At 48.9% G+C, this 11253-nt stretch overlaps 1 protein-coding gene across 3 annotated transcripts in view; it reads right to left on the bottom strand.

Annotated features, from left to right (window-relative positions):
- Nucleotides 1–2148: 2148 nt before the first annotated feature.
- Nucleotides 2149–11253, bottom strand: part of MACROD1 (mono-ADP ribosylhydrolase 1) — a 311383-nt gene continuing 302278 nt past the window's right edge. For 2 of the 3 annotated variants that reach the window (XM_053369540.1, XM_053369542.1), the window contains 5 exons: nucleotides 6595–6716; nucleotides 5163–5193; nucleotides 4976–5049; nucleotides 3853–3934; nucleotides 2149–2330 (listed from right to left, as the gene is read on the bottom strand). In XM_053369540.1, the coding sequence (XP_053225515.1) occupies nucleotides 2299–2330; nucleotides 3853–3934; nucleotides 4976–5049; nucleotides 5163–5193; nucleotides 6595–6716 (341 nt within the window). In that variant the 3' untranslated portion in view covers nucleotides 2149–2298. Of the gene's footprint in view, nucleotides 2331–3663; nucleotides 3696–3852; nucleotides 3935–4975; nucleotides 5050–5162; nucleotides 5194–6594; nucleotides 6717–11253 lie in introns of all 3 variants that reach the window. The other variant, XM_053369541.1, reaches the window with a different exon arrangement.

Raw genomic sequence — 11253 nt, 5'->3', positions numbered from 1 at the left:
CTAAAGGATCATCATGAGGGTTCAGTGTGTGCCAGTGCAGATTCTGTTGAATCACTTAAGTGGAGAGATTCTACTCCTGAAGGCTGCAAATATTTTTTTTTAAAAAAAGAAATAGGTATACAGCATCTGGTAAAGTCCTGGAAAGCAGAGGAGGGATGGGTAGAGATTCCAGATGTTCAGGGACCAGTAGTTTAGTGTATTCACAGTGACCTGTCTTCCACCTATCTTAACTGTAATCTTGCATATTTTCCTGCCCCACAACCTGTCACCAGACTCCTTGCCACTTTTTTTCTTGGAATGTATAATGAATCTGCAGGGTTTTTGTTTTTTTTAAGAACTTTAGTAAATCACCAGTTTTTCTATCAGCTGAGAATTTGGCTTCCCTCGGAATGCAATCATCCACTGTGTTATTTTTTTAAAGTGGAGAGTGAGGTTCGTTGGTAGAGCTGAGCCAAGAGAAGGTTTTTCATGGGAGACGTGGAATTGGAACCTGGCTAGGCACATGACCCAGAATGGTGGCTGTGCCACTGTTGCTATGGGACTTGGGGGGAGGCACCTCAGCAGCTGACTCAGTGCTTGGTTAGCAACTGTCTCTTCAAACAGGAAGCCTCTAATTGCAGGACCGGGAAAGGGGGTCCCTGTCTTTGTCGCCAGTGTTGTGTTGCTTCACTGGAAGAGTCTCCTTGCTTTGTGAAGAGTCTGTTTGTGTGCCTCTTGGTGTGATGGGCACACACATTTGTATGAGCCATTGTGCTTGTGTGTATCCTACACATTCAGAAAATCCCTTACTTGTGGTAAAGGACTTCCTGAATTGTACCAATTTAAATCTGAGGGGGGTATGTGGCGATGTATTGGGTTGGATGCATTTCCCCCCTCACGTGAGGAAGTGTAGCCTTCTTAAAAAAAGAGTGTTTCTAGCTTCCGACCAGACAGCATGGAGCATGGCACTGCTTTTGCCCAGACCCTCCATGTTCTCTGCTTTGCCAACTTGCAGCAGGTGCCTCTAATCCTGCTGGCAGATGCTCCCTGTAGTTCTCTCTCTCTCTCTCTCTCTCTCTCCTCTCTCTCTCTCTCTCTCTCTCTCTCTCTCTCTCTCGCACACACACACTCACACTCACTCTTAGGCTGATCCATAATCTACCCATGTCTCTTCCAACTGCTGTCTCTATGGAGCTCCATGTGTGAGAGAGAGGAATTGCTGTTTGGATTCTCCTGAATAGATAATGGAGGAATTAATTAATCCAACCCTGCTCAGAGGCAGTTTGCGGGGGGTGGAGGTGCGGTGTACACATGTGATTTGCCTTTTCCCTGCTGTGGAGATGCTGCCCAGACAGACACACTCGCAGTTACTCTTGCATCATTCCCCTGGTGCCCTTGTTTGACTGGTTGCCAGCAGGATCTGGAGGTGGGTCTGGGTCCTAGAAAGCTCCCAACTCTCTCCGTGTGTCTTGTTCTGACGTGCATTCAAAGGCTGGAGCACAAAAGTTCATCTTGAAATTGGGCAGTGGCAGTGTGTGTGTGTGTGTGTGTGTGTGTGTGTGAGAGAGAGAGAGAGAGAGAGAGAGCGCGCGCGCGCGCGCAGAATATGGTGTCCTCCACCTGCTTCCTGGGAGCAGAAGGCCAAAGGCATTATAAGCAGTTTTCTGTTAAGTGCGGGTCTGGGGACTCCACCTCTCATCCGCCCCAGCCAACATGGTTACTGGCCAAGGATGATGGGAGCTGTAGTCCCCAGAGGAGCTGAAAGGGGCCTCATAGGCTTCCTCATCCTTGTTCTTAAAGAAAAGTTTGGGTTTTGCTTTTGTTTTTTAAAAAAGGAGATACAGAGCAGGGCTTTTTAAAAAGTGACTAGACTTAGTCATGCCATGACTATCACCCACCTCCCCAAGCCCATCGTCTCCTACTCCCACAAAACTCTTTTCTGCCTCCTGTTGTTGCTGCTGACTATGGGGAGAGCCTTGTGAGGAGCGAGTGCCAGCTCCTTCCAGACAAGCAACATGCCGCTCCAGCTTGCCTCCTGCCCTGGAGGTTCAGGCGGGGAGGAGCAGGTGAGCTGGTACCTTTTGTTATGCTTGTGCTTCTCTGCAAGGCCGAGTCTTCACTCTTCTGACGCCCCCCCCCTTTCCAATCTCACAAGGCGTGCAACTGGAGTGTGTTTCACATGAATTTATTCCAACAGCAGTTCCTGGATGTTGCGCTTGTCTGGGCGTTCTCTCCCACCACCACTGCGCCTCCTCCGAGCCACGGTGTATTCTGCAGCGGGGTGCTTCGCAGGGGTAGGATAGTCAATGCAAAGCGAGCTCAGAGGCGGGAGGGCAGGACCCCCGAGGCATCTGGCGAGAAGAGAAAGAGGCAAAGGTCAGGCTTGCTGGCTGGGGGCTGCCTCCCCTCTGCCCAGCATATTTCATCAGCATGACCTGAGTTGCCCAATGGGTATGCAGAGGGCAGGGCTCGAAGCAAGGGATGTACATGCTGGCTGGCGGAGTAAGTCTTGCAGCTTTGGGAGCGGGGAGGAAGGAAAAAGAAGGATGCAGGAGCAAATGTTTCCATTCCTCAACAATAAAGCGGGGGGGGGGGGAGACTGAGTGATCAGTTAGACAAGCACGAAACCCCCAACTCAACAAGCTTTTGTTAGTGCTGCAGGTGTTAGGTTGGCCCTCAGCCCCACCAGCTACCTCCTGGATTCCTAGCATTGCTGCCGCTTCAGTTTGTGCTCTTTGCTGCGTGCAGCAATTTCTAGTCTTGTTTTCCCCCGAACTTGCAATTTCTGCAGCTGTTGTGACCACTGTGTGCCACATTACTCCCTAAGGTGTTCTTCTCTTCCCCACCCCCACAAATGCAGTAACCAAGTATGTCCCAAAATGCCCCCTCCCCAAGCCAAAAGCATTTTAAACCCTTCTCAATCTTCCAGGGCTCTAAATCCTTCATGCTTTCTGTGAGGGAGGGGATCCTGGCTTGCTGGCTCCTTCCTCTCTATCAACCTCATGGACTCAAACCCTGATTCTGAGGCTGTTGTGGGGAGCTTTTGCAGAGCTGCTCTGTGCTTCCTTCCCAGGATCGAAAAGGACCCCATAAGTCCTGGCTGTGTCCACTTCTTAACCCTGGAGGCCAGCAGCAGTGCCTGTGTGTGTGTGTGTGTGTGCGCGCGCGCATGCATGTAAGGGCTAAAGGGCACATGTGTCACAGGAGACCTGTCGTTGACTGATCCACTACTTCTATTTCTGCCTAAAAGCTGATGGGAAGGGGTGTCTGTTTTTATTTTTCTTAAGGAGCAGTGACGGGATGGGTGTCGCCCCCAGTAAATCTAAAGTGGCCACAGTTGGTATTTGGCTTGTTTGGGTAGACATGAACAGTGACCCCCACCTCCCCCAAGTCAGGCTAATAGTAACTTGTGTGAGAGAGAATGAGGTGGAGGCGGAGAGATTTAGAGAAAGGCCCTGCCCCTCCTCCAAGTCACTGCTCTGCTGGGGAACCTTTTATAGCTGCTTGTAAACTGAAACACCAGGAGAACCAGCCACAGGTCTCTCGCATCGCAGGATTCCCTAAGTGAAATGGGAATCCAGCAAACGAGGAAGAGGTTAGTCCGTGTTGGCTGCCGGGGAAGCGGCGCATGCAGACTCCCCTGTGCCTGTTTCCGCACTGCAATCGGTGCTGGAAAGCTCTTACCCCCATTGGAGAGCGTGAGGAGTGTGGTCAAGCTGGAAACAAACGGAGGAGAGGTGAGAATCCCCCACGAAGGGCTTTTCCCTCTCGCCCTCCCTTGAAGAGCTGGAGCTTTTGTGGAAGGCCCACCAGCACCTTATCGGAAGCATCCTCCTTTCCTGAAGAGGCCTCCTGCTGCTGCCGCCAACTCACCCACGGGGAAGAAGCGGGGCAGCATCTCCTTGTAGATCTCGTCGTCCTTCTCGAGGAAGACGCAGATGATGAGCCTGTCAACCTGCCGGAGGAAGAGGAATTGGAGCGGGGAGTGAGAGCTGCACCTTTGCATTCTGTGCCATTTGCTTCTCCAGGACAGGGCTGGGAAGCCTGCCCCCCCCCCCGGTGTTGCTGGACTCCAGCTCCCATCGTCACTGACCATTGGTCACCCCGACCGGGGCTGATGGGAGTTGGAGTCTGTTGCTGCTCTGAGCTGCCTGCAGCTGCTGTGATCCACCATGCGTAACCATGCGTCTCTTCCTGCTTTGTCTTCCACTGCTGGGTATTTTTTAGCTTTCCTTCCATCTTGCTCTTTGCTCTGTTCCTCCTCTGCCATTTATATTGGTGTTTTAGATAAATACCTTGGGTATGCTATTTTTAGTTCTTCAGGGCTGATGGTGCACGCATCTATTCACCCATCTCCAAAAATTATGTATTTAAAATTAGAAAACATTTGCACATGCCTGCCTGTTTTACTCAGGCTGCTTTTGTCTGGTCCTCGAGAATCGCCCTCAGGCTTCACCCTTCACTTGCCCACCTTTCTGCCCTCAAGCGCTCTTGCTTGCTGGAATTGGGCCTGCAAAGTGTAATATTGCCTCTCAATTGCCTGGCTGGATGAGGAAGGTGGGGGTACATGTGTAGAATCGTAGAATTGTAGAGTTGGAGGGACCACAAGGGTCATCTAGTCCAACCCCCCTGCAATGCAGGAATCGTTTGCCCAACATGGGGATTGAGCCCACTACCCTGAGATTAAGAGTCTACTGACTGAGGGAAACCTCCTTTTTAATGTGGCTGGAATGTAGCATAGCCCTGCCATCATTGGCATGCAACACACCCACCCTCATTGGAAAGCGTGTGGCCTTTGAGCTGAACCCACCCGTGCCTTAAAGAGCAAGGGGGCTCTGAAACTGGATCAGGAGGGATGGTTAGACTGAGCTCTGCTCCCAAAGTCAAAACATGGAAGAAAGAATTCTGGGTCTCAAATGAGGAGGCACCTGCCAGTGCCCAAACCTGCTCCTCCACACCTTCCCCAGCCAGACACATCCTCCTCCTCTTCCCTCACCTTCTCCTTACTCTCTTCTAGCCACTTGCGCAGCGTGTTGAGCACCACCTCAGCAGCAGCATCGTTCGGATAGCCTATTGAGAAAGGGAGAAGGAAGAGCTGTAATGCTGCGGAACAACCTCCGTTCTATCTCTTGGCCTAGGGAAGGATGGTTCCCTCTGCTCCCACTTTCCCATGCGATACTTACCAAATACGCCTGTGGAAATGCAGGGGAAGGCCTGTGGGGAGAAAGGCTGTGCGTGAGAGAGATTCTGCATGCGCATGAGCACTCTTCTCTCTGGGTGCTTAATCTGCAGCAGTAAGGGTGCAGGAGCTCCATCCCACTCCCTGGTTCCAGGGGTGGAGCTGAAGGTTGAAGAGGGGCTTACAACCTGAGGCACCTCACAACAGCAGTGGCTGGCAGTCAAAGACCTCCTTGCCTCCCATGTAAATTCGGCAGAAAGCCACAGAATAGGCCCAATGATGGACGGTGAACCTGCAAGGGCCTGCCATTCCCAGCAGCAAAGAACAAGAGCTTATATATTCTAAAATAGCCTTTGTCAACCTGGTGCCCTCCAGAGGGTTTGGCCTACAACTCCCAGTCGCCCCAGCCAGCATGGCCATCCTACAGTGCTGCCCCATGTGCTGCAGATAAACCACAGAGCTGGAGGCTTTTGCTCTCTTCTGAAAGCTTGGGTTTATAAAAGGCTAACTCAATTTAACAGCGCTTGAATTCAATGATTTTATATTTCGATTGTGAGCCCCTGCTTTCTAATTGTATTACAAATATATATCTGTCATCATCATTTAGACCTGTGGTTAAACCTAATTAATTTAATTATCTGTCTTACCTATCAGCCATAATAGCGAAGCATTCAACTTGCGCGCTCCAGTGCAGTATCAGAAGAGCACACGAAAGGGGGATGGTAGCTAGAAATATCTCTGCTGTTGTGAGCTCTCCTGGGACATTGAGCTGACCACTGGCGGAGGCAGAAGACTTGGGGGAGATGGCTTTTTGTAAGGAGGGAAAGGAACAGTAGTCCAGCCGAGGGGAGCAGACACAATGAACTGGGCTGCAGGTCTGCACCTTCTGAAGATGTAAGCAGGCACCAGAGACCTTGGCTGCGTACACACCATACATTTAAAGCACCCTTGCAAAATTCCTGGGAACTGTAGTTTATTAAGGGTGCTGGAAATTGTATCTGGGAGGAGTAAACTACAGCTCCCATGATTCTTTGTGGGGTGGGTGTGCTTTAGATGTGTGTACACAGTCCTTGTATCTGATGTCTGGATTTTTTCCTGTGCCTTCCATTCCGATCAGATTTAATTTCAAAGTACCCTTGGTGAATGGAAGGGAAAATTACACTGTCAGCAGCTCTAGGAGAGTAGCTGTGCTTGGGAAAAATGCTGGCTGGCTTTGGTAGAGAAATACCCCCATTTAGAAAGAAAGAAAGAAAAGAAAAGAAAAGAAAGAAAGAAAGAAAGAAAGAAAGAAAGAAAGAAAGAAAGATTTCAAGAGCTACCTGTGTAAATTATTTCATCACTTACAGAGCAAGTCCCAGGGCTGAGCCTTGCAGATTTGCATCAAGCCTTGCCACCTGCTCTATCAAACACCTTAAGCCTCTTCCCTGTCTGCTCACCACAGTCCGCAGCTTGTTCTCTACGGTTAATTTCAGGCTGTTCTTGTAGCAGTCGCTGAGTTCGGTTGCTTGCGCAGCACTGGGTTGCCCCTGGGCGATGGGTCCTACCGTGTGAATGACAACTGAGAAAAGAGAGAGAGACAGATGAGGGTCATCGGCCAGAAGCAGAGCCTAGCAGAGCCCCTCTTGCTCAGTTCCTTCCTCTGCAATTTGACTGAGAGATGCTTACAAGAACTGAGCTGCTGGACTTAATCAAGAGCGCATTGCTATTGCTCCTTCCAATTCTCTAAACCACCGAGGGACAAAACAAAGCATTTCTTCACATAGTGTATGGCTGAACGATGGAACTCGCTTCCACAAGAGGCAGGCAGTGATCACCATCAACTTGGATGGTTTTAAAAGAAGATTAGACAAATTCTAATTGGAGGAGGCGGCTCTCAATGGCCACTAGCCAAGCTGGCTCTGCTCTGCCTCCACAGTTGGAGGCTGTAATTCTTCTGAGTACTAGTTGTTGGGAATCACAAGTGGGAAGAGTACTGTTGTGCTCAAGTCCTTATTGTGCACTTCCCAGAGGCATTTGGATGGCTCTTCTGAGAGCAGGATGCTGATGGGCCACTGGTCTGATCCAGCAGAGGTTTTTGCAAATTCTTATGGGTGGTGAGTCTCTGGCACTCCCAGCAGCGGAGTGTGTTCTCGTGGTGCCCGGGGTGTGCGCCCACGCATGCCAGGGGAGCAGAGTGCAGGGCATGGAGGACGAACAGAGCCTGACATGTGCCAGCCCAGGCCTAACCGCCAATGCCACCGGAGCGATACCAGCCCCAACCCACTTTGCAAGGCTGCAATGATCCCTCAGGAGGCTGGGATCAAAGGGCACATGACTATTGCATCTTTCTCATGCCACCCTTCCCGAGCTGCTGATCAAATCCCAGCCTCGCAAAGCAGTGCAGGGCTGGTTTGGAGAAGGCGCCGTGAGTAGCGCGCACATACACACATGAAAAATGCGCCTGGGGCAATTGCCCTGGCAGCCCCTCCCATGCTATGCTCCTGGGCACTGCAGATATTTCTAGACTACAATGCCCATCATTCCACCCAGTAGTCGTGCTGTTCAGGACTGATGAGTGTTGAGAGTCCAGCAGCTTCTGGAGAGAACCACATTACTTCTCTAAAACAAGCTTACTGCAAGCCTATTCCTTCTGAAGAATAAAGATTATTTCTCAAGTATCCCTTAGGCACTTAGATAAATTATTAAGTGACAATTACTTATTTTCCTTTATTTGCTTTATACATACATACATCCCTTTGGCTACATTTAGGCTCCCTGGGTAGTTCTGAAGTTATTACTCAGGCTTAAAGCAGCAGTATATGGAACGTTCTCATTTTTTTTATATAAAAAGTAAAACACGCAGTTAGTAATGCCCTCACTGAGTAGCAACATATTCTTTAATGTTCTCTTTTATTATAGTGAGGTTAGACACTTCTACAAGAACATATACTCTGCATGATTCATGTTAGCATTTTTATATCACTTACACTCCTGACTTTTTTTTTTTGGCCTTTACGAAATAAATGAACAGCAGCCCCTGAGAATAACCAAGACCTCATTTCAAATATGACAAACGGGGGACCCGTCTGCAGTGACCCCACTTTCATGGATCTGTCTCCCAAAAGAGGCTCAGACAACCTCATCGCTGCAACCTTCAAATAAGCATTAAAGACCTGCCTGTTTCAAACAGCCTTTTCTTTATATTGTTTTGCTGCTATTAACTGAAGTAGTGCTGAATTATTTTATTTGTTTTAATTTTCTTGGACTGAAGCTGGATGTTACTATTTATTGGTCTCATTGTCTTGCTGCTATTTTACTGTTGCCGAATCTTATTGCTGCCTTTTATTCTGCAGATATCTACATAGCTATATATAGATACGTTTCTCATTTGTGCTGCTCTTGCTTTTACTCGGTATTATAATCCTATATCTGCACGACGGGAACTGCCTGGTGAAGGTTTGGTCCCATAAGAGGGTATAAACGTATTTTAAATAAATATCCTCATGGCTTGGACAACTTCAGAAACATCCCCTACCCCAGCCCCACATCTCAAGGGTTGCCAAAGACTTTTATCTATCTGCATTTTTTAAATTCATTGTCTATTTATTAGGCATATTTATAGCCCACCCCTGCATTATAATCTGTCCCAGGGCAGAGTAGAATATACAAATGCATGAACTACTAACCCCCCACCCCACCCCACCCCAAAAAACCTTGTAAGTGGGCATAATAATAAAGCAGCTAAAATGCATTACACTTGTATTTACAAATAAAGATACATTAAAACTACAAAAGCAACCTGAAAAACTACAGAGTGGGTTACTCGCTCTCAAGCAGTCCAACCCCCTGCCAAGCAGGAAACACCATCAGAGCACTCCTGACATATGGTTGTCAAGCCTCTGCTTAAAGACCTCCAAAGAAGGAGACTCCACCACACTCCTTGGCAGCAAATTCCACTGTCGAACAGCTCTTACTGTCAGGAAGTTCTTCCTAATGTTTAGGTGGAATCTTCTTTCTTGTAGTTTGGATCCATTGCGCCGTGTCCGCTTCTCTGGAGCAGCAGAAAACAACCTTTCTCCCTCCTCTATGTGACATCCTTTTATATATTTGAACATGGCTATCATATCACCCCTTAACCTCCTCTTCTCCAGGCTAAACATGCCCAGCTCCCTTAGCCGTTCCTCATAAGGCATCGTTTCCAGGCCTTTGACCATTTTGGTTGCCCTCCTCTGGACACGTTCCAGTTTGTCAGTGTCCTTCTTGAACTGTGGCGCTCACATCTACACACAGTACTCCAGGTGAGGTCTGACCAGAGCAGAATACAGTGGCACTATTACTTCCCTTGAGCTAGATGCTATACTCCTATTGATGCAGCCCAGAATTGCATTGGCTTTTTTAGCTGCTGCGTCACACTGTTGGCTCATGTCAAGTTTGTGGTCAACCAAGACTCCTAGATCCTTTTCACATGTACTGCTCTCAAGCCAGGTGTCACCCATCTTGTATTTGTGCCTCTCATTTTTTTTGCCCAAGTGCAATACTTTACATTTCTCCCTGTTAAAATTCATCTTGTTTGTTTTGGCCCAGTTCTCTAATCTGTCAAGGTCGTTTTGAAGTGTGATCCTGTCCTCTGGGGTGTTAGCCACCCCTCCCAGTTTGGTGTCATCTGCAAATTTGATCAGGATGCCCTTGAGTCCATCATCCAAGTCGTTGATAAAGATGTTGAATAAGACCGGGCCCAAGACAGAACCCTGTGGCACCCCACTAGTCACTCTTCTCCAGGATGAAGAGGAACCATTGATGAGCACCCTTTGGGTTCGGTCAGTCAGCCAATGAATTAGTTTCTGAATCAAGTGGGGTGAGTCAAAGCTCAGCCAACAGCTGGGTTTAGTTAAATACAGGAGGAAGTGTGCAAATATTAAAATACCAGGCCCAGATTTATTGGCGTCAGTGTCTCCTGCAGGAGGAGGCAGTGGTGAATTTGTAGATGGTAGTGAAGGGAGAAGGAAGATGAGTGGAGCGAGGAGGTCTGGGGGCTCGGGCCTGCCGAGGATACCAGAGGCCTCCTCCCTCTTCGCTTTCAGCTGAATCAAGTTGTTCTGCCTGCTACGTAAAATTCAGGATCCAAGCGTACAAATCAGGAAGAGTAGCTATGGTCAGCAGGGGGTGCTGTTGAGCCAGCAATCATTGCCCACTAAGGTTGGAAGACTGCTTTTTGTGTTTGTATTTGTGTGTGTGTGTGTGTGTGTGTGTGATTTATGTGAGGTAGGACTTCATCTGAGCCTGCCCTTGCCCTGCTATGAGTGTCCAGTGTTTGAGCTCATGGAGAAGGAGGCATTTTGTAGAGAGGAGTGTGCAAGCACTGGAAGGTAATCTTCCAGCCCCTGCTAAAACACTGCCTTCATCATGCTCCCTCCGATTTTGATTTGTTTTGCAGGGATCAGCACAGCCAGGCATCTGTCAAGCCCACTGCCAACCAGCAGAGAACCCCTGGGCCCTGCTGCTCCTCACTGCCTGCTTGTTGCTATCTTCTCCAAGCCAGCAATAAGAGAAAGCACAGCTGCCGCCCCTGACAGACCCCTGCCCGCCCCTCCGCCACCTGTTCACATCCCCTTGCCTGTTCTCTTCTTCCATCCACGCATGAGAAGTGGAATCAGAGGCAGGAGGGGGAATGCGCAAGCCACCCTTCCCCAACCTGTTGCCCTGCAGATGTTGCTGGACTCCAGCGGCCAACGCCGCTGACCATTGGTCATGCTGGTTGAGGCTGATGGGAGTGCAAAAACAGCTGGAGGTGATCAGGTTGGAGGAGGCAAGGCCTCCACAAAAATGTATTTTGCCCAGGGACTCCACCACAAATAAGCGGCCACTTGTGAATTACTACTACTACTACTACTATTTATAGCCCTTCAAACAGACAGGACTTCTTCAAGTGGAGGGCTGTCCTACGTAAAGTAGCATATGGGGGGGCACCCCACCACTGGATAACTACAAAAAACTATTCAGGGTCCACTTAGCCTCTTTTATGAGGGATATATTTACAATTTGCTTTCCGTACAAATTCTCAGAAGTGTTGTCAAATTTAAAGGGCAATGATAATGCACAATGCACGGGAACACACA

This window comes from Podarcis raffonei, chromosome 16 (assembly GCF_027172205.1).
Source record: "Podarcis raffonei isolate rPodRaf1 chromosome 16, rPodRaf1.pri, whole genome shotgun sequence".
Classification (NCBI taxonomy): Eukaryota; Metazoa; Chordata; class Lepidosauria; order Squamata; family Lacertidae; genus Podarcis; species Podarcis raffonei.
Note: the sequence above shows the minus strand (reverse complement) of the source record. Positions and strands in the feature narration are given on the sequence as shown.